We start from the raw sequence: 22,821 nt of genomic DNA on the forward strand, positions 1-22,821 counted from the left end.
TCATTTAAAAGAGAAGCAATCTTTTCGTCTCTGTACAGTACAAGTGCATTCAGGATATCAAATTTTGCTTTTTGTTGTTGGTTGCTTTTGAGTTTGGACAGACATGTCACATTTGTATGTGGAGGTGGATATATTCCAATATAGTTATATTTGCACCTCATGTGTTTTTTTCTGCTTTGTCAGAAAAGCATCCCTGGAATAAAATTACTCTACAGTTTTACCTGAAGAACGACATTAAGTTTTTAGAGAAAAATGCAAATTCCACTTCCTCCTCAGGTCGTTGCCTGAGGCAATCAGATTGGCCTTAGCTTTATTTCTGTTTCTTGTACTCATGTATCTTACTCTTGTGTCTTAAAGACATTTGCCCTCACATGTTGGTGTAAATTGTCGATCTACATGTAATTATTGTTAGGTTTTTTTCTTTATTAAATCTGATACTCAGAAGAAAATATGTATTAAATCAGACATACAGAAAAGAATGTGACATATATGTAGATTGGTTCAGAAAAAAATAAGTGCAATGTATTTTTTAAAAACATGTTTTGGATATCTATGTATTTAACTTCTTTTCTGACCACTGAGAGAGATCAAAAAACCTTTCCATTTTTAAAAATATTGAATGTCAATACTTATTCTTGCTTCAGATTTGTTGAATACTATTTATTATGTCCTTGGGCTTTCAGAGGGAATATATTGACAAGGAATCCTTTTTCTTTCTCTCAATGTATTTCTTTTAGTCAATTTTCTTTCCTTCAACTTTCATGGTTGAAATTTCTAAGTTTTTCTGGAGATAAGAACATGGAATTTCTTAATCTTTGCCACTGGAAATATGCTACTATTTTCAAAGCTTAGGAAGATTTTCTTCCAAAACAACCAATTGCATTTCAAAAGTTGGTTTTACCTTTGACATGATTCACTAATTTGTATATGATACTTCCATTGTAGGGAGATTTTCAAACATTTTTCTGCTACCACCCATGACAGAAGGATGTTCATGTGTGGGATACTCTCCCATGTATAGTAACAGAGACATGATTAGCATACTGAAGACAGACTATGGCTTTCCATACTTCCCATGCCATGTGTACATAATTTACTGTATGTAGTATCACGCTATTATAGGATTACAAGGAATCCACTCCAATTTATTTTTGAAAAGTATATCACTCACAGATTGTATTATTTTAACCATTTTTGGAATCATGTTACTTGCTCACAATCTCTTAACTAATAGCAATGTATATGACCCAACATCACTTTTGGACTATGGGAGAACCAGTATTCTACACTATTTCCTTATTTCATGACAATTGTATAATTTATTGGCATAATGTTCATAACAATCTCTTATCCTTTTAGCATCCATAAGACCTATCCTCTCTTTCATTACTATCATTGAAAATTTGTGTTATCTTTTTCCTTTCTGGCTAGGGAGCTTATCTGTTTTATTGATCATTTCAAATAAACAGTTTTTGGTTTCATTGAATTTCTCTATTATTTGTCTATTTTCACTTTCATTGATTTTTACTTTATTATTTCTTTCTTTCTGCTCATGCTGAGTTTCATTTCTTCTTTTTCTCGTTTCTTAGTTGTTTTTCATTCTTTAAAGTATCTTAATGCTATAAGTTTCCCTCTAATTTCTGCTTTACCTGCATCCCACAAGTTTTGATATGTAGCATTTTCATTATTATTTAATTCAAAGTAATTTCTAAATTTCCTATGGGAAAGTTAGACCCATGGGTTGTTTGGAATGTGTTGTTTAATTACTAAACATGTAGGGATTTCCAGATATCTATTTGTTATTAATTTTTAGTTAAATTCACAGTAGTAAGAGAATGCAGTTTGTATGATAGTAATCCTTCTAAATTTATGAAACTAGCTTTATGGTCCAGAATGTGGTCTATCCTGATAACTATGCCATGCGCACTTGAAAAGAATGTATTCCACTGTTGTTGGGTGGAGTCCTTTATAATTGTCAATTAGGTCAAATTGATTGATATGGTTATTTCAAGTCATCTGTAATCTTTCTGTCCACCTGTGCTATCAGTAGAAGAGTGTTGAAATCCTGAAGTATAATTGTGGATTTGCCTATTTCTCCTTTCAATGCTATTCGTTTTTGCTTCAGCCCATTTTGAAACTCTTCTCAATATATATACAGGTAGGATTCTTACATATGCTTGAGGAATTTTTATCTTTATGAAATGTGCCTCTTTAACACTCCTAATATTCCTTATTGTGTAGTCTGTTCTGTCTGATAATATTGCCACTCCAGCTCTTTTTATCAGATTTATTGAGGTTCAATTTACATACAATAAAGTCACCAATTTTAAGTGTACAATTTGATAAGTTTTGAGAAATATATGCAGTTGTGTAACTATCATCGCAATCATGATATCCAACTTTTCCATCACTCCAGAAAAGTTTCCTTCTGCCCCTTTGCAGTCAATCTCTTCCCCCATCCCTGGCAGCTGACATGCTTTGTTTCTATAGTTTTGCCTTTTTTAGAATGTTATATAAAGAGAATCACAGCTATAAGTAGCATTTGAGGTGGGGCTTCTTTGATGTAGCATAATACATTTGAGATTCATCTATGTTGTTAGTTCCTTCCTCATTATTGCTTAGCAATATTCCATTTTGTTTACCCATTTACCGCTAGAATAACACTCTTCCAGTTCAGAGCCACTATATAAATCTATTACAAAATGGGAGGACAAGGTTTTGAATGGAAGTGTGTTTTTATATATTTCTTTTGTTTAAATATCTAGGTGTGGTATTGCTAGATATGGTAAGACTAGCATTTGAATCCTGATATAGTCTTGGGCTGCCTTTCTTTAGCTGTCAAGCTTGCGATTAATGCTAGAATCAGTCCCAACAGTTACAAAATCATGATTCGTACTCAACGCTGTACCAGGTGAAAGAAAGTACACAACAAAACCTTGATATCTATAGGTAGACATTTTAAAGCCTCCAGGCCTAATAGAGGCCACCTGTAGCCAGGAAACATGGCAAGAAAATTCACAAATGAAGTTCTGATCGTGATTGTACCGTGAGAATTTAAAATATTTTTTTAGGTTAAGGTAAATAACAGTCTTTGAAAATGTTAACACGTGAAACTTTTAGCATAGCCAAATCCCTGTCTAGAAATCCATGTATACAATTCAAATACACTTAAGACATTCAAACACTATTTAATTGGCAAAAATTACTTAGGGGTACAAAGAGTTTTCCTTGCACACTTAAATGATTACTGTGCGTATGATCTGGGACTCGATTGATGGTTTTGTGAATTACTCGTCCTTGTGGTAGACTTCACTATGCGTTTCAGACCAAAGTGGCTAGAATTAACTGCCCACCCCAGATCCCAACTAAAACAGAGACAAGTAGAGGAACTCCAAGGAGTTGAGGACGCACAGGTAACGGGCGCGGTTGGCCAGCAGAATCTGACATTTTAAATCGCCCTGCCCATCAGGGCCTCTGCTGCCTTTGACGGGCGAGCGAGTCAGAGGTAGGGGAGAGCTGGCTGGGCTTTGCCAGGCAGCGCGGGACGACGCCCCAGTCGCGGCCTTCACAGCGCTTAACTCCACGACCCCACTTGCCCAACTGCGCCAACGCCCCCGGCGCCCCCTGCGCATCCCGCAGTCGGTCGGCAGGTGTGCGTGGTGCGCGCGCACGCAGTGCGTGCTGGGTGCGGGTCCCGCGAGCCGAGAGGCAGCTGGGCGCCTGGCGGAGAGTGGCTGGCTGGGTGAGTGTCGCCCTCCTCGCCTCCCCGCCTCCTCTCCTCGCGCCTGCCGGGGATGCTCGCGCGCGGCGCCCCCTTGCCTGTAGGCTCGCGGCCCCGGGGGGGCGGCGTGTGTGAGTAGCTGGGAGGGGGCCGCGAGGCGCTGCGTGGAGAGCTCGCCAGGGTTTGTCCGCCGCCGTCACCTGACTCGTCAGAGCAGCTACAGCTGAGGTGGGGGCGGGGATGGAGACGCAGCGCGGAGGGCTGGAGAGACACGGCGGCGGGCGGGTGCGGCTGGCTCCTGGGGCCACGGGCGGCGGGCGCAGGGACCGCGGAGCTGAGGGCGGGGGCCGGGCCAGGGCCGGAGGCGGCGCGCAGCGGACACCGGGTCCGCTCGCGGCCGCTCACACCCACCCGACGCGACTTCCCTCGGCGGCCTGGGCTCCGCTCATCCTGCGGCTGGCGGCGCCGCTCCTGGGGCGGGGTGAGTACCGCCGCCCAGGCTCGGCCCCCTCCCCGTGCTTGGGCCGCGCGGGGATCCGGAGAGGATAATCCTAGGGCGCGGAGAAGGGCAGCGGCCGTGTGACAGCTCCGCGGCGCGCTGAAGGGCGGGCGGGGGGCTGGGCTGTCAGCCCGTCTCTGCTCCGCTGTCAGAAAGGACGAGGCGCTGCGAGACTCCGGCGCCTCCGCGGAGCCGTGGGGCGGCCCCTGCGGCGGCGAATTGGGGGCGAAGGGAGGGGGTCCGGGCGGAGGGCCTCGGCGGGTCTTTGGAGACCGCGGCGGGGAAGGAAGGGGAGGCGGGCGCGTAATATGGCGCAATACTAGGATAATCTCTGCCGCGACCGAGGGAGGACGAGCCGGTTGCTGCAGCAGCGCGAGGAGGAGGAGGGAGGCGGCCAGGGCTTGGGTATACGATCCATTCTCCGAAGGCTGCGGGCTGCTAGGAGGAGACTCTGCGGCTGGGAGGCGAGAGGTGGGCACACGGCGGGCGCGGCGCCCAGGGCATAACCCCGACGCACGCGGGAGCTGGGCTGGCACCCGAGATAGCTTGCAGGGGAAGTGCTGATGGACGGGGGGGCGCGGAAGGGTGAGACGGGCAGCATCCGGGGGGAGGGGAGTGGGGGGGTTGTCGGTCGGGGACATTGTCACGATGCTGGCACCGGACTCGCGCTAGTCTTGCTCAAGACTCCTAAACCGCGTCGTTCGAGCGGAGCTTAGCGCGGTGCTGGCTCCGGGAAGGTGGTACCAGGGCGGGGACGGAGAAGAGAGCCGCCCTGCGGCTGGAAGAGGCAAGGCCTGGGTGCTCGGAGGGTCTGGTCTGCGGCTTAAAGCAGGACCATCTCCCCCTTTTTCCCGCAGAAGAGAAGGCGGTAGACGCGGCCGGAGAAGATGTCGGGCCAAACGCTCACGGATCGGATCGCCGCCGCTCAGTACAGCGTGACAGGCTCCGCTGTAGCCAGAGCGGTGTGCAAAGCCACCACTCATGAAGTGATGGGCCCCAAGAAGAAGCACCTGGACTGTAAGCATCTCTTTATATAAGTGGGACATGCGCACGGCCGAGGCTCCGTGGATACGGGCGACGCGGCCTGGGCGCTCGGTCGATAATGCTGCAGCCTTCCGACCTACCAGCGGGGCTGCCCCTGAGCTCGAAATTTCCCACCGTGGAGGTGTCGCTTTGGGTCGGCCCTGAAACCTTGACTTTGAGCCATTTTTTTCTCCTGTTGACCTCCAAGGTTTTGCTGGAGGAAAAAAAAGATTATATATAGATAGATAGATAGATAGATTAATAATTTAAGATACCAAGAAATTGTAAATTCAGGGTTAGGCGCTTTTCACCTCTTCCCCCCCCCTTTCTCCACCCTTCCCCTTTTCCAGTCCACGTTAGAGGAAATCAGGGGTTACACAGTGGTAACAACAATAACCCCAAAAATGGATTCATGGAAGGTCAAATTTATCACCCTAGTTGTTTCCTAAATACATTTTGGGTAGTTTGAAAAGTGTCACCTTTTTCGGTGCTGCTGCTGAGGTTTGGTGCCTGAGTGTGTCGTATGTCCCACACCAAACTGAAACAAATTCAAGCTCTTGAATGAGGAAACTGCACATCATAGCTAATGGAGATTCCATTTTACCCGTCCCGGCACGCTTCTTTGTCCCATTCTCGGGAACTGCTGGGCAGAATGACCATTGCAGTGGGCACAAAATGGATGTGCTTTCCCAGCCTTAGAGATGGTGCAATTTTAGATGAAAACGTTCAACTTATAATTTTTTTTAAGTATTGGGTTTTTTGATGGGTTTTTTTTAAAGTATTGGTTTTTTAATCTAGTTTGGAATCTATATTTCTGAAGTAAATATTTCATTTGATTAACATAGTAAATGTTTAGTTATTGAAGGGCAACTGGAGACACTTAGAAAAAGGCTTTCACCTGCTTTGAGCAGTGAGGCTCCTTATAAGTAAGGCTACATCAGAATATATTCTGTAGTTGCTGTTCAGTCTTCTGGGACCTGCTTAGAATGTGTCCTGCTGTTGTGTTCGTTGGTAAAGGTCAGTGCTGGCATGAAAGACACAGGCAGGTCTAGCCATACCCATTTCCCACCTGGCTTCCTTTGCCCATTTTCTGGTTTTCTTATGCTTGAGGCCTTCCCCAGTGTCTGCCTTGTGCAGCTGAGAAAATGGCACCACTGTTAGAATTGACTCTGGTCCTGTTACCTGTTTAAGCAAAGCTTGATGAAGCTGACAGCTGGATATTGTAAGGGTTCTCCAGCCTTGCGAACCTGTTGTCTCATAAAATTGAATAATTTTGCTACGAGAAGCTTGCCTGAGGGGGAAACACCATTACTCTTTTCCTGAGGGAATTTTCAACAAAAATGTGTTGATTATGGTGTCATGTGTTATACATGCAGTACAGGGTGAGAGAGGTGGCCAGGGACCCTAACAGAAGTGGAAATTATAAATTCATGACCAGCTCGTTTTGCTGCAGTGTGCTGAATCATTTAGCCATCTTTGATCAGTTTCCCCAACTCTGGAAGGATGATTCATGTTTTAAAGGTAGGTGTAGGTGTAGCAAATCCTCATAATAAAAAAGCTATAGGTTATGGATTTGCTCAATGATTTGAAAATGATAGATCGATATATTGATACATTTCAGAGAACACTTACAGGTATTTCATTAAACGTGATTCACATAAAGACTGACTTTTCCATATCTAGATAGTCACCTTAATCTTTAGATCTTGAAAAGTCTTTTATAAATTTTCCAGGTGGGGGGGTTTTCAGTATTTCCAGCATATGTTAGTAAGTGAAGTGATTCTGAAGATGTGGAACACAGCAGGAAGATTCCTTATTTAAGGAAAGCCGTGAAAGTAGGAACTGGTATTGAGTTAAGAACACGGACAATCATAAGAGCTAAACATTTATTGAGCAGTTACTATATGCTGGGCACTGAGCTTTACATTATTAATTTATCATCACTTAAAAGTTTTGGGGAAGGTAATTAACTTTCATACCTTTTAACCCCTGCACTTAACTGCCATCTGTGGTTTATTTAGTAATATTCTCTATTGGGAGGGGGAAGGGAACCAAATGAGCCTGAATGGTCTAATCTTCAAAATACCCATCCTGTTTGCATGGCTTTGTGTGAAATTGAGCATCACAGCCCCACACACTTATTGTAATTTCTATGATATGCGTGCAGAAATGTTAATTCTGTCATTTAAAAAATGAGCAAAAGCCAAGCACTGAGGAGTATTGGTCTTTCTTTTTAACATTTTACTTTTCCAATAAGACATAAAATAAATTATCTTCACTTAAAGCCAACCTTAGGGTAGAATTTGGAAAGATAGGTATCAAGTTACTGATATGTCCTATTTTAAGAAAACATGATATGGAAAGTCTGGACATATAAATAATGTTGTATGTATATGTACTGCAAGAGGGGATCTTTGCACAGAATTCTTTGAAATGTTCCTTTAAATAACAGTAGACTACCTTAGTAATTTATTCACAGGTGTTCCAATAACACACCAGTTTTAAAAGTGAGTTACACCAGTTATTAAAACATGCAAACATATAACTAAGTTTCACTATAGGCACTGAAATAATCTTAAGTTTATTTAGTTTTGAAAATATTAAATACTAGTTAGGACGAAAAGAGTGCAAAATGTAGAGTTGGGGATTTGAAACCAAAAAAGTTTTTTTTTTTTATTTCTCTTGTAAGTTTATTTTCAATATTCATAACGAAGAGCTTCCTGTTTTTTAGCTGGTATATAGGTCTTTTTTTTTTTACATCTTTATTGGAGTATAATTACTTCACAATGGTGTGTTAGTTTCTGCTGTATAACAAAGTGAATCAGCTATACATATACATATATCCCCATTTCTTCTCCGTCTTGCGTCTCCCTCCCACCCTCCCTATCCCACCCCTCTAGGTGGTCACAAAGTACCAAGCTGATCTCCCTGTGCTGCTTCCCACTAACTATCTATTTTACATTTGGTAGTGTATATATGTCCATGCCACTCTCTCACTTTGTCCCAACTAACCCTTCCCCCTCCCTGTGTCCTCAAGTCCATTCTCTACATCTGTGTCTTTATTTCTGTCCTGCCCCTAGGTTCATCAGAACCATTTTTTTAGATTCCATATATATGTGTTAGCATATGGTATTTGTTTTTCTCTTTCTGACTTACTTCACTCTGTATGGCAGACTCTAGGTCCATCCACCTCACTACAAATAACTCAGTTTTGTTTCTCTTTATGGCTGAGTAATATTCCATCATATATATGTGCCACATCTTCTTTATCCATTCATCTGTCGATGGACACTTAGGTTGCTACCATGTCCTGGCTGTTGTAAACAGTGCTGCAGTGAACATTGTGGTTCATGTCTCTTTTTGAACTATAGTTTTCTCAGGGTATATGTCCAGTAGTGGGATTGCTGGGTCATATGGTAGTTCTATTTTTACTTTTTTAAGGAACCTCCATACTGGCTGGTTCTCCATAGTGGCTGTATCAATTTACATTCCCACCAAGAGTGCAAGAGAGTTCTCTTTTCTCCACACCCTCTCCAGCATTTATTGTTTGTAGATTTTTTGATGATGGCCATTCTGACTGGTGTAAGGTGACACATCACTGTAGTTTTGATTTGCATTTCTCTAATGAATAGTGATGTTGAGCATCCTTTCATGTGTTTGCTGGCAGTCTGTATATCTTCTTTGGAGAAATGTCTATTTAGGTCTTCTGCCCATTTTTGGATTGGGTTGTTTGTTTTTTTGATACTGATCTGCATGAGCTGCTTGTATATTTTGGAGATTAATCCTTTGTCAGTTGCTTCGTTTGCAAATATTTTCTCCCATTCTGAGGGTTGTCTTTTCATCTTGTTTATGGTTTCCTTTGCTGTGCACATGAAACCAAAAAAGTTTTAATTAGTTTGATTTGTATATAACTTTGTAGTTTGGAGTTCATATTAGAAGGTTGTAAGAATAGAGTTTATGGCTCTGTGATTTTCTTTTTTTAAAGACACTGGGTTAATTGAATGGGCTCAGAATCTTTATGAAATGTGTACTTAATATTATTTAAAGTACTGGTTTAGAAGATAATTTTTTTCTCTTTGGGTTGATAGGCCACAAAAACTATTGTTAACTATGGTAATTTATAAAATGATGTTTAATGATATATGATTTATACATTTGAAGAAATGATTTGTTAACATCTGGCGGCAGAATTACATGTAGTAAGAAGGTAGAGGGATAAGCAAACTCTAGACATATATTCTCATATATTTTGTCCATCTTTTCACTCATAGTATGTTTCTTGGAGGAAAAAAATGTATTCAGAAAAGCTTGACCATAATCAGCAGTTATAGATGAAAGTTAAGGGTTATGATTAACCTTAATAATTTAAATAAGGATTATATATTTTAAGGTACTTTTGGATTATGTAAAACTTTTATTCTATACTATAATAAGATTGCCCTTTGCACATGAAAATTAAACACCTAACCAATGTTAGTTTAACATTAGTTTTTCTGGATCCATCTGTACATCCTCACTTCCTTTCCCTTTAACATTGTGTACCTATTTGATAGCACATGAAACATGCAGACTTGTCAAGCATTCACCTTCTTGATTGCGTTACATTACAAAATGTAAACTATTTTACATTTCCATTGTTTTTCCTTTTCTGTTTTGTAGTTGATGGCCTAAGGGATAGCCCAAGTCAAATAATAAAGTAACAGGATCCAGTAGGGCACCCAGTGCTTTCCCAAGTGCTGCCTCAAGGTTAAAGAACAACAACAAAATGGAGTTGGCCCAGAGTAACACCTGCAGGGAGAATTTGGGAAGTTTTACAGCCCTTGTATAAGATTCATTTTGGTTAATTGCTCTTATGAACAGTTTCTGTGTATGCTGTACTTTTAAAATACCCTATTTAAGATTGTCAAAATTCCAAACTTAGACATTACTATCAACATCAAACCAAACCTTATGAAAAGCCAAATTGCTTATCAGTAATCCTACTTTTTTCCATTCTAAACCTCTTGTGAGTTTTTAATAATGAGCTTACCCTACATAATAAGCAAGTAATTCAAGTTCTGAATCTTATGTTTGAGAGATATTGCCATTTTATAAATGATTCTTTTCCTCCCAAATTAAGAAAAAATAAGATTGTATTTCTTTTTTTTTTAAATCAGACTATCTTTATTAGATACCTTTTTTTAAAATACATTTATTTATTTTTGGCTGCGTTGGGTCTTCATTGATGCTTGCGGGCTTCCTCTAGTTGCAGCAAGTGGGGGCTACTCTTCATTGCGGTGCGCGGGCTTCTCATTGCGGTGGCTTCTCTTGTTGCGGAGCACGGACTTTAGGCGTGCCAGCCTTCAGTAGTTGTGGCACGTGGGCTTCAGTAGTTGTGGTTTGCAGGCTCTAGATGCACAAGCTCAGTAGTTGTGGCGCACGGACTTAGTTGCTCCACGGCATGTGGGATCTTCCTGGACCAGGGCTTGAAACCGTGTCCCCTGCATCGGCAGGCGGATTCCTGACCACTGCGCCACCAGGGAAGTCCAAGATTGTATTTCTTTTTTTTTTTTTTTTTGCGGTACGCGGGCCTCTCACCGTTGTGGCCTCTCCCGTTGCGGAGCACAGGCTCCGGACGCGCAGGCTCAGCGGCCATGGCTCACGGGCCCAGCCGCTCCGCGGCATGTGGGATCTTCCCGGACCAGGGCACGAACCCGCGTCCCCTGCATCGGCAGGCGGACTCTCAACCACTGCGCCACCAGGGAAGTCCCAAGATTGTATTTCTTATAAGAACATCTGGTAAAGGGAATGGGAGATACAAGACTATGTTTTGATTTGAGACAAATATTGGCAAATGACCACAAAATTCCTACTGCTTTTACTTTATTTATAAAATATCTGCTAATAAGAAATTTTGTGAGTAAACATAGAATGAAAATTTAAACCTAAAAATTTATTTGCTTTACATAAGCTTCTTTAGGATACAGTATATAAAATATATTTCAATTTATAGAAGTACTATTTGCACACTGATTCAGTTGATACCATATCTATCTTTGTGATAACTTATAGAGCTTTCTATAATGCTAGTATGAAAAATGTAAGCTTAGTTTATTGAGTAAAATTAAGTTGGAACAGTGTATAAAAGTTTACTGAACACTAGGGTAACTTTCAATATGAGAAGTGTACTAACTTGCTGTAAATATATTTTACTTTGATTCCAGTTCTCTTTTAACCATTTGTTATTGTCTAAAGAAACCCTCTAATTTTCTATACCGAGGCATACTCTGTTCCTCCTCCTTGATTTCACCGGAAGCCTTAGCCCATGTGGAGATGGTTTAGAACAGTCTGTGTTATTTTTTAGGTAGTCAAGAAGAGAAGAGCGAAATAGACTTCTGAAAAACATTCAAGCTGAGTATCCTTTATACCTTAAATCTGAAGGGGTCCAATCTGTGTGGTCCTGTGACATTCTCAGGTGACATTCAGCATCCCAGGAGGGGAGAAAAGAGATCTTGTGAAGTTTAGGGGTTAGCAGGATTAGGAAGAGAACAGTGGCAAGGAGTCTTAGGTACATCTTTGGGTCACTTTAGATTTTTTTTTCCCGTTTGAGATCAGTGTGGTTAGCGGGTACTTTCTTAGAAGCAGTATAAAATTGGTAACTCAAATCAATTTTTTTAGAAGTTACTCTAGTGATTTAAAAGACTGTAAACATGGAAAAAGATGTAAAACTATGGACGTAGTAGGTAAATTCATATCTTTTTTTTTTGGTAAATTCATATCTTAATTGCAATATTAGCTTGATGCATTTTAGATTAAAATCTGTATTTTTAGTACATGGCTGTATTAGTTTTAACGTTTAACAAATGGCTCCTGAAGTCTTATTTGAAATTTAATCTGTGCACTTAGTTGCCATGGATCTTTCCCTTAGTTTTTCACAAGTAAATATCCTTTAAATATATTACCTCTTCTCTTCAAATTGATTGATCCTGGGATAGGGTGTTCTTTGGCGCTTATCTTGGTTTCAGTAACTTGGTAAAGAAGGTCAGGAGTGGCATATAACCCTGTTCCCTGAGGGCCGAGGATGCTTGAGTTGTATTTTAGGTGACACAACTCCTGAGAGAAACTTCAGTATAATCTTAGTGCAGTTAAATAATTTGAAAAGCCACATTTCTTGCCATTAAAAATATTTATTCTTCAGTTTCACTTTGTAAAATTCCTTTCTCTTTACAGAGGAATATATTGTTTGCTTGTAAGGGACATGTTGACTATCTGTTTTTCCTTAAGTGTTTATGTAACATGGAAGTTTATCTTTTGTTCCTCACAAAGGGGAGAATAGTTGAATGGCATACTCATTGTCAATTGCATGGTGACCTATAAGTGCAAAATGTTGGTGTCTTCCTTGGAAGCAGTTGGGTGAAAGCACAAACCAGAGCAAGAATTGTACCCTGAAGCCCACAACCCTTCTCTAGCCGTTTTCCTGCTCTCTCTTCATTTGTCCCAAGTGTGTGAGGATCCCCCTGTCCCCCCTCCCTGCCCTCCCATGTGTACATAAGGTTTCTCTATTATGCATCTTTAAGAAGGGTCTAGTGTCTTCTAAAAGATTTTGTGATATGCCATTCCTGGCTACCCAGGAGAGAGAAGCTAGATCTTTGCTTTCTGTGGGTTTGCTTTGTGGCCTGATCATTTGATTATTCTCCTAGGGTTAGCACTTTTATTTTAAGCTATAACTCTCCTCCTTTCTGCATTAGTTATTCTCTCTGTCATCCGCATCTTTAACCTCTCTCTCTGGCTCTCTTATGAAATTTTCGAGTATCCCCATTGAAAACAAACAAACAAAACCTCCTACACACACAGCTCTCCTTGGACTCTATGACCTCTTCTAGCAACCAACCTGTCATCCTTTGCTTTTCTTTCACAGCCATGCTTCTTGAAACGGACACTCACAATTCCAAAGAAAACAAGCACAGCTCTAAGCTTACTTTGGATATTCTGTGTCTTTGGCTTAATTCATGCATGAAATATTAGAAGCTTTGTGAGGTGCCAGGTATTGCCCACCCAGTTGCCCAGGCCACTGACCTGAGGGTTTTCCCTCCTCTCTCAAATTCAGTGAGTGATCAATTCTTTTAAAACTCTCTGACCTCTCCTTCTTTAGCTGTCTTCTGCCTGGTTTTGATCAGTAATAAGCCTTATCTGTAAAATGATTAGTGATAGTACCTACCTCATATCTGTTGAGTAAGAGAGAGAGTACATGTAAGAGACCCAGCCCAGAGCTTGACACACACACCTGCAATGAACATGTTATTACTACCACTACTGTAGTTAACCATTACTAGTACAGTTGCTGTTGTTGCCACGACTAGTACCATTACTGCTACTCCCACCACTATAGCAACTGATGCATGATCCTTACTAATTTGCCCTTACTGTGCTTGTTTTTTGTCTCCTTTCAATTGCTTCAGGTTTTACTCTAATTCTAACTTTCCCCTTCTTTAGTTTGGAAGCTATATATACTATTTCTTCTTTTTTTTTTAACATGAATACCTTTATTGAATCACATTTTAAATTTATAATTCTAGACATTATAGTTTTATGAATAAATAATACTTGTATTGCATTTATAGGAAATGTTCAGAAAGTGCTCATTACTTTGAATTTGTTCCAAGTGATTTTTGTAGCTCTCTAGAAATGTACTACCATAAATGTATTATCATAAATCAGATTCTAGCTTTAGAAAAGAATGTGTTATCTTTAATCATGGAGACCATATCCTATATTATATTTATCATTATTAGCAATACAGCTAGGTAGGACGTTACCTGGATTACAGTATATTTAAAAGACTTGTTTTAATTTTATTTCTTTTTTTTTTGATTTTGATGTTTTTTTACATCTTTATTGGAGTATAATTGCTTTACAATGGTGTGTTAGTTTCTGCTTTATAACAAAGTGAATCAGTTATACATATACATATGTTCCCATATCTCTCCCCTCTTGCGTCTCCCTCCCTCCCACCCTCCCTATCCCACCCCTCAAGGTGGTCACAAAGCACCGAGCTGATCTCCCTGTGCTATGCGGCTGCTATTTCAGTTCTTTTAGTGATTGCCCTTCAAAATTTAGTATGCGTTCTTAAAGTCTCAAGTCGATCAGTATCTCTTTTTTTTTCCTACCAAAGAAAAGAAATTTAGAAACTTTTTTTTTGCCATGAAGTGTGTTTTATTGTCATTAATCATACAAACAATTTTCTATAATATCCCAGAGCAAAGCAGAGAATTTGGCAGTCCTATTAGAGGATCCCCTCAGAGACCCACAGGTCGGTGGCATCGGCACAGAGTGCCTGGGTTCACAGTGCAGCTTGTTGCTCGTGTCCATCTTGCAGGTGGCTCTTCCTCCACATCACAACTAGGGTCTCCAAGATGATGGAGGCGGAGAATCCTCCAGGTTCTTAGAAAATCTCACTTGGCTTGCAGGGTGTTCTTCTCCTGCATCTCCGTCTTCTTCAGCTTGGCCTTATCAAAGCTCACGATTTCTCTCATGTCCAGCTTGTCTGCCACTTTCTTTAAACAATCTTAGAAGTTCCACTCCAAGCCTGCGGTCCCCGTGCTCCCACTTGCGTCACTGCAACAAGAGACGAAATTTAGACATTTTGAATTCCAGTCACCCACTTTTTACTCATGTGCTATTATTGTCCAGGGATTTAGTCCACCATTGTTTTAACCCCCAAAGCCAGACATTATTACTTCATACAGGCAGTGTTCATTTAGCTGAATCCACCTTTCCTTCTTTGTTCACCATTCCTTGATCATGCCTAGGATTTCCTTGAACTATATCTTTTTGAAGCTCTTTCAGTGAGGCTGTTTAGTAGTAAACTCTGTTTTTGTCTAAAAAAAAAAAATATTTTACCCACATTGCTGAAGGATAATTTATCTGGCTATACAATTTTAGATTGAGTTATTTTCTCTTTAAAGATAATATTTGGCTTCCATTGTTGCTCTTAAGAAGTCATCTATTAGACTACCAGCCTTTAGGTAATCTCTGTTTTTGTGGTTGCTTTTAAAATCTTGTGTCTTCTCTATCTATATTGTATGTGTGTTTAGACGTACTTTTTTATTTACCCTATTTGGAGCTTTATGAGTTTCCAGAATTTGAGAATTCATGTCTCTTATTAGTTCTGGAAAATTCGCCATCTTTGATTGTTGCCTACACCCATTCTCTTCCTTCTCTCCTTCAAACATGATTATGTATATGCTGGACCTTCTCATTACACCCTTATATCTATAAATATACCTTTCATAGTTTCTAACACTTTCATTACTGTTTGGCATGCTTTGTTTTTCAGATATCTTCCAGTTCATTAATTCTTTCTTCAGCTGTGTCTTGTCTGCTTTTATTCATTCTTAGTTTCTAATTTTATTCATTTATATTTTTCATTTTTGGAGTTTTTCAAAATTGCCCTGTTTGGGGATAACATATTACTTCTTGCTCACATTTTTGAGTTCCTCTTTTATTTCTTTACCATTTTGAACACAACTCATTTTATATTCTATATCTCATAGATCTATTACATGAAGCTCTGTTTCTGCTGTTGTTTTTGCCTAACCGTCAGTCATCGTTTATTTCTTCGTGTGTTTTATAATTTTGGACTATGAGATCACATTGGCTAGGACTTCATCTTTGGGAATCCTGGAAAGCCTAGGATCACCTAGAGAGGATTTGTGTTTGCTTCTGCAAGGTCCCACAAGTGCTACCATCCTGGGAGCACCTTAAGTTGATTTGTGCTCTTGGAGCTTCCCATCTAGTGCAAGACCAGGTCCATAATCCTTATCCATAATTTGAAAATCCAGAAAGCTCAGAAGAATGAAATTCTTTTTGTAAATCATCTGGTGGCAAAACTTGATCAGATACAGCTGTTGTACTACCTACCATGAAGGTTCATATATTGAGCTATAGAAATGTTGTCATATTATGGTGTGTTGTCCACATTATACTAGGTTACTTAGTATATGGTATATGCACCACATTACTTTTGTAAAATCTGGGAGATCCTAAATTCTGAAACATGTATTGCTCTAAGGGTCTTGGATGGAGGAATGTGAGTCTATAATATAAATTTGAATCACAGTCTGGGGCAAGGTGAAAAGCTATGTTTACAAAATGCCCCAGAGTTTTTTTTCCCCCTGACATCTACTAAGAACCTAGGTTGAGTGAATAGTTTTCTTCTGGTCTTCCTTTGCTTGAAGGTGTTCTTTGTTGGTTTTTTTTCCTCCTAATTTTAGTAAGGGAGTAACTCTTTGAGGATCCCAGCTCTATAAGGAGGTCTTAGTTCCAATCAGCCATCTTGCTTAGTCCCAACCGCCTTGTCTTCTATTCCCCACAGGGTTGTTAAAATCTAAGCCTCTGGCTGCTCAGACTAACACATGGCCTCAGGGCAGCCTTCTCTTAAGTATCAGTATACCATGTGGTTTTCTGCATCATCTTTCATTTCTGGCCCTGGGGATTGCTTTTATTTCCTCATGAGTACAGCCAAATGGGTAGAAGATGCCTGTAATGTTTATCTAAATTATCAGGTGTTTTTTTTCCTTGATAGTCCACCTATATGCTAGAAATGGATCCAGCCTGTTTTTCCCATCCTCTGTCGTCCCACTCCTTTTACACACCCCCTTTACACACATCCCAGAGCAGCTCTGACATTCATCGGCTTCACTATACTGTGCATTATTTGGGGGCCTTTGTACATGCTGCTTCTGTGTTTTAATATATATTTTAAAATCTCATGTCTGAAACCTGGCTTCGCTCATTCCTTTTCAGCAGGTCGATGGCACCCAGTGCTTCTGTCCCTGTCATCCCACTCTTGGAGCTGTGGTGGGTTTGATGGCTCCCTCTGACCTGCAGTTTTGTGAGGCTGCCTTATCTCTAACACCAAACACAGCCTGGTAGCAGGTTTAGGTAAACATTTGCTGAGTGTTTTTTTATTACACCTTTACTAAATTTTAGGCCCTTTTTTTTTCTTACTATTTAAAGATTTTACTCTTTTATTTAAAGATTTTACTTTTGCTTACTAACCTTTCAGAAGGGCATGGACTTAAATGGATCCATTTTCTCTCAAGTTTATGAAAACAATAGAAGTATGATATTGAAGGAAAACAAACAAAAGAAACAGTAAATTGCAGAATGTACATAGTTAATGTGCATTTCCTGACCCTCTCTTGACACTTGCATTCTTTTGACATGACAAAAATTTAATTTGGGGAAAATTATAGCCTTGATAGGCAAAGGTTTTTGGATTTAAAGTATATGTATTTCTCTTGGTGCATATCACTAATGATTAGATAGGAGATGATTGGGTATTAATATCAGAGAAAATTCTTCACCAGCGTCTTGTGTGTGCAGATGCATTTGCTTTGGGTTTTTTTGAGCTGGATACAGTTGGGTAGCATTGTTCTTCAATAGCCCTTTTATAATTTATAACTGCCTACATTATGAATGGTAAGGGTATTATGGAAGAAAAGCATTATTTCAAAAGTAGCTACATGTTGTTAATTTTCACTGAAATGATATCATTCACCAGATGTATAGTGATATGATGTTACCATTAACAACTTGAGGGTTTTAGAAAAACAGTGAGGAGAGGAGACAAGCTTAACATAAAGCTTTGGATTCTCTTGCCTTTGTAAAAAGAACAGTGAATATCAACATATTTAATTTAGCTTTTAATGATCTGTTTGGAGAAATTATAAATTACTTTTAGTATTGAGGCTTTTAGTAGCTTATTAAGCACAATCCCATCATTTGTTCATTTAACAAATATTTAGGTGTTTACTAAATGCCAGGAATTATTCCAGGAGGCAGGGGTACTATGGTGAACAAGATACATACAGCTCTTGGCATCAGAGAGCTTGCAACTTACTAGTGTTGACAGAAAATGCAAACACTAATTACTGGGGGTTCTGAAAGTTTTAACAGGGGGAGGTGAAGACATCCATGGGAATGCATTGAAGAGGAACTGATTTTTAAGCCCAGCCTTGAAGAACGATCATGACTTAACCTGAGTGAGGGGTGGACAAGGGCTGCCGCACAGTGTTATCTTGGAAGAGGCTTAGAGCAAGCGAGGTACGTTTTAGGAACTGAAAGAAGTTAAGGGCTGCTGGAAGACTGAGGTTAAGAAGGCTAAGAATGCTGTGAGAGGAAACCTGAGTTGTGGGCAGTGGCAGATCTGGAGGGCCTTCTAGGCTACAGAGGATATTAGAAGTTGTCCAACTTTTTCATTTTTGTAGATGAGGAAGCTGAGTCCCAAAGAGGCAAGAATCACACATTCTATATGTGTTCATACTGAATATTTCTTGGGACTTCCCTGGCGGTCCAGTGGTTAGGACTCTGCACTTCCACTGCAGGGGGCATGGGTTCGATCCCTGGTCAGGGAACTAAGATCCCACATGCCATGCAGCACGGCCAAAAAATAGAAAAACCATACTGAATACTTCTTAGCTATCTGCCTTCAGCAGGTGCACCAGTGGGCCATTGCTTTGTTCACCTAGTTCTGATGGCTGTGCCTGTGGCAGATAACATTCTCCATGTGGGGTCATGTGGGAAATGTCAAATATATATAAATATTAAGTAGACACACACGTGCACGCACACTTTAATAGTGTTGAATTCAAACTCACTGTAAATGTACACGTAACCCTGGGCACTTCTGACACAGGGACAACCGTGCAGCTGTCCCTGGTAAGTGTTGCAGGCCTCATCCTGCCAGCCTGAACCTTTCTTACCTTTCTCCTCTCCTTGTCTTTTGCTTGGTTCTTGGGTCCTGGTGCTGGCACGAGAGAATGCTCTCTATGCCATTGGTGACAGTGAAGACTTTGAAGATTACAGATGTGTAATTTAGTTGAAAGTCTTCTAAAACTATGTATTGAAACAAACTTTAAGGCCATTTGGTTTGGTCTTATTGTGGTGACATAATTTGTAACATTCCTTAACTATCACCACTGAAATAATAGAATTTTGCAAATCAGGCTTCCTAACTATTAAAACTACAAAACAAAATACCGAAAATAATCCCCGCCAAAACACCATACATGTTAAGTATATCTAAGTACGTTCATGCCATACTTCACTGGGTTGGTCTGTTAGTCTGTTAACACCAAAGAAAAACACAACAGTTATTAAAATTTAGGTTAAGAAAATATCCAAGTGAAGAATGTTACCTTTCCCCTATTCTTTCCAAAGCCAGTTGCTTTCATATCGCTATCCTTTGTAATTTTTTCCTCAAGGTAAATATTAAAAAGATATAAGAAAATATCCTATTGGTTCTTCCTTAATAGAATTTTTTAAAACTTTCTATGATCTCACTAACAACTTGATTAACATCAAATTGTACAGCTTACAAAGCATCATCTAGCTAAACACTTGAGTTAGACGGTGGCTTAATGAAGTTTTGTTATTTTTGTCTCCCCATCACAACAGAGTTGCAGCGTGTTCATGTTTTTCTGGTCTCTTCATTAAATATTTTAACATTTAAGATTCTGGTTTCGGCTCCCCTTGAATGAGCGTGAGTGTACTCATGGCAGTTTCCATGGAAGACTGATTTGAGCCTTGCTAATGGACAGGCTGCACCAAATGTTTTTTTTTTTTGTGGTGCGCGGGCCTCTCACTGTTGTGGCCTCTCCCGTTGCGGAGCACAGGCTCCGGACGCGCAGGCTCAGCGGCCATGGCTCATGGGCCCAGCCGCTCCGCGGCATGTGGGATCCTCCCGGACCGGGGCACGAACCCGTGTCCCCTGCATCGGCAGGCGGACTCTCAACCACTGCGCCACCAGGGAAGCCCCTGCACCAAATGTTTTTCACACCTGAATCTCCTTTTTGCTTTGTGGTTCTCTAGTTGTTCATTTTTTCCCACAAGAGTTCTCATCATGGTTCCAAAGGAGTCACTTAATTTTTAGTTATAAAAAATTTATTGCATTTTTTGAAGAACAGTGTGCTGCACTAACATTACTATGTCAAGGGTCTGTTCTGTATGTGTGTGTATATATATCGGTAGGATAGAGATTTGACTTTGGTCCTTCTTGTGGATTGTACTAATCATTTCATGTGGTAATGCTGTGAATTCAGCAAGAAATGCTTCTTCAGTTGAGTTCAGCATTACTTTCTCAGGTGGAAAAAGAAGAGTATGAATTGGGCACTGAGTTGGTGGGAGTATAAATTGGTACAAACTTTTGGGAGGGCAGATTGGCAGTACTAGTCAAAACTCTTGAAAACAGCAATTTGACTGTTATAAATTGGTCTCAGATAAATAATTGGAAAAATAGAGAAAAGTATGCATTTAAGGGTATTTGTTGCAGCAATGCATACAGGAATACAAAATAATACACCTAAATACTTGATTAAAAAAGGATGGTGTGTGCCAACAATAAGATACTAGGCAACCTTGAAAAATGAGTTTGTTAAAGTATATTTGACATGGAAGGACAGTTTATGAGATATGATTCAGTTTTCATTTTTTTTAGAAAGTATGTATATGCCCATAGTACTTAGTTTGGTAGAATATATGCCAAAACATTGTCTGTGGATGGAAAGATTTTTACTTTCTGCTTCATACCCATATTCATCCTGACTGTTTGGAATGTGAGTCACAAGAATATAGATCAAACTTATTTTGGCAAACAGCTTCACCAAAAGAAAGGGACTCTCTTCCTAGAGCTAAAGTTTTACAAAATCTTAGGGAAGAACTTTTTTTAACATCTTCATTGGAGTATAATTGCTTTACAATGTTGTGTCAGTTTCTGCTGTATACCAAAGTGAATCGGCTATATGTATACATATAACCCCATATCCCCTCCGTCTTGCGTCTCCCTCCCATCCTCCCTATCCCACCCCTCTAGGTTGTCACAAAGCACCAAGCTCATCTCCTTAGGGAAGAACTTTGATTTGCTTTGCTCAGGTCCTTGTTGACCTGTGAGAGTATGTGGCATGATACTAATGATTACCGGTCCAACCAGAACTACTTAGGAACCCCAAGAGCTAGTGGCTTGATACAAGTTTTATTTCTTGCTTGCCTCACAATTTGCTACAGATTAGTTCATTCCATCTAGGTGATTTCATCACCTAGGGTTTCAGAGTCCTCCACTGGATTCTGTGCGTCTGTGTGATGGAAGAAGGAAGACAGAAAGGGGAGTATTGCAGGGGAAGAACGAGGGCCAGGCCTAGACATCATTTCTGTGTATTTTCCATTGACAAGAATTCAGTGGCCTCACCAAAATGTAGGAGAAGGTAGGAAATGAAGTCTAGCTGTGAGTCCAGGAGTAGAAGGAGATGAGATGTGAACACACAACTGTTGACTCCACCGTGCCTCTGGAAGAAGAAATTGGATTATGGCTTGTCGCCTATATCTTAAAAACACTTATTTTATGCCACTGAGATCTCCAGCGATTTGACTGCTATAGTAATGTCATTCATATCTAGCAATAAGCTAGTTGCTGTTAATTGTTTTTTCAGTGAGGCCAGATCGTTCTGGAAATGCATGACTAATGGCTGGTCAGTAGACTCTCGGCATATTCCTCCCTCCTTGGCAGACGTTGCAGATTGATGCTGGCGCCCTTCAAAGCATTGATTCAGCCTCAAAATGCTGTACATATACAATGTTTTGGATTTCTACTGTCAATCATAGTTGACATTTAAGATGAAACAGATTTGCTGTTACTTGTCTAGGTAATTTATCTATGTTAGATACTGAGGCATACTGCTCTCTGGATTTATCTAGACGCCCAGAATTGACATTCAGCTTGGCTGGTTCGTAGCCCGGGATTCATCTGCCAGTGATCTTGTCTTTAAAAGCTGGTAATAGAGTGATTTGTGTGGTTAGGCCATGGGGAGAAGTTCTTCCTGGCTCCATTTAACAGCAAAAAGCTATTGTTCCTGATTTTATATTTTGTGTAACAGAGACAGTTAATGCTTTTGTGAGATAGGGAAAGGATGTTTTGAATTTTTGCATAAAATCTAAACTTTCTCTAGGTAGGCATCAAGTCTGATATTAACCAGTGGCCTTAAAATATAAGTTATGCAAAGCATATTAGAATTTTAGTAGGAAGAATTGTCTTTGAGCTGCTGCTTAGGTACCTACATGGGTATGGTTTCTTTTTTAATGTAAGTTGATTCTTGATTCACTCGTTTGATGTATAATGTATTAGCAGTCTGTCTTTTCCTGTAAGATTTAAGTGAAGAAAACTAAAGGAGGCCCCTAGGGCTGAAGTGGGTGAGCGTTGTGCCTGGCACGTGTACAGGACCAATTGCTGTTTTCCTCACAAACCTCCGTGAAGTTAATACTCCTATCCTAGGGAGGTTGGGAAACTCACCTGAAATCCCCCGGCTAATGAAGGAAGGAGCCAGGGGTTCTAACTGCAAGACTTAAGGATTATTTTTTTCCTTTGTATGGTGTTTTTTGCCTCTTGCCTGTGTCTCTAGTTATCACAAGTCTCAGTAATCCGAACAAAACCAAACCAAGTAAGATACCATATGATTGTTGTAGGGAGGAAAGACCAGGGTGAGCTCCGAAGGCAGTTCATTAGCTAATTAGCTTGATGGGCAGAAGCCCTGTGAAGGTCCTCTTC

The 22,821-nt window shown here is 40.4% G+C and overlaps 1 protein-coding gene across 16 annotated transcripts in view; it reads left to right on the plus strand.

The window, feature by feature from the left end:
* The first annotated feature begins 3,605 nt into the window (after positions 1 to 3,605).
* SNAP91 (synaptosome associated protein 91) overlaps positions 3,606 to 22,821 on the plus strand; it is a 157,000-nt gene continuing 137,784 nt past the window's right edge. For 3 of the 16 annotated variants that reach the window (XM_049695339.1, XM_033428522.2, XM_033428525.2), the window contains exons 1-2: positions 3,606 to 3,742; positions 5,078 to 5,237. In XM_049695339.1, the coding sequence (XP_049551296.1) occupies positions 5,108 to 5,237 (130 nt within the window). In that variant the 5' untranslated portion in view covers positions 3,606 to 3,742; positions 5,078 to 5,107. The other 13 variants (XM_033428520.2, XM_033428523.2, XM_049695345.1 and 10 more) reach the window with 9 other exon arrangements.

This window comes from Orcinus orca, chromosome 12, assembly GCF_937001465.1.
Source record: "Orcinus orca chromosome 12, mOrcOrc1.1, whole genome shotgun sequence".
In the NCBI taxonomy this organism is placed as follows: domain Eukaryota; kingdom Metazoa; phylum Chordata; class Mammalia; order Artiodactyla; family Delphinidae; genus Orcinus; species Orcinus orca.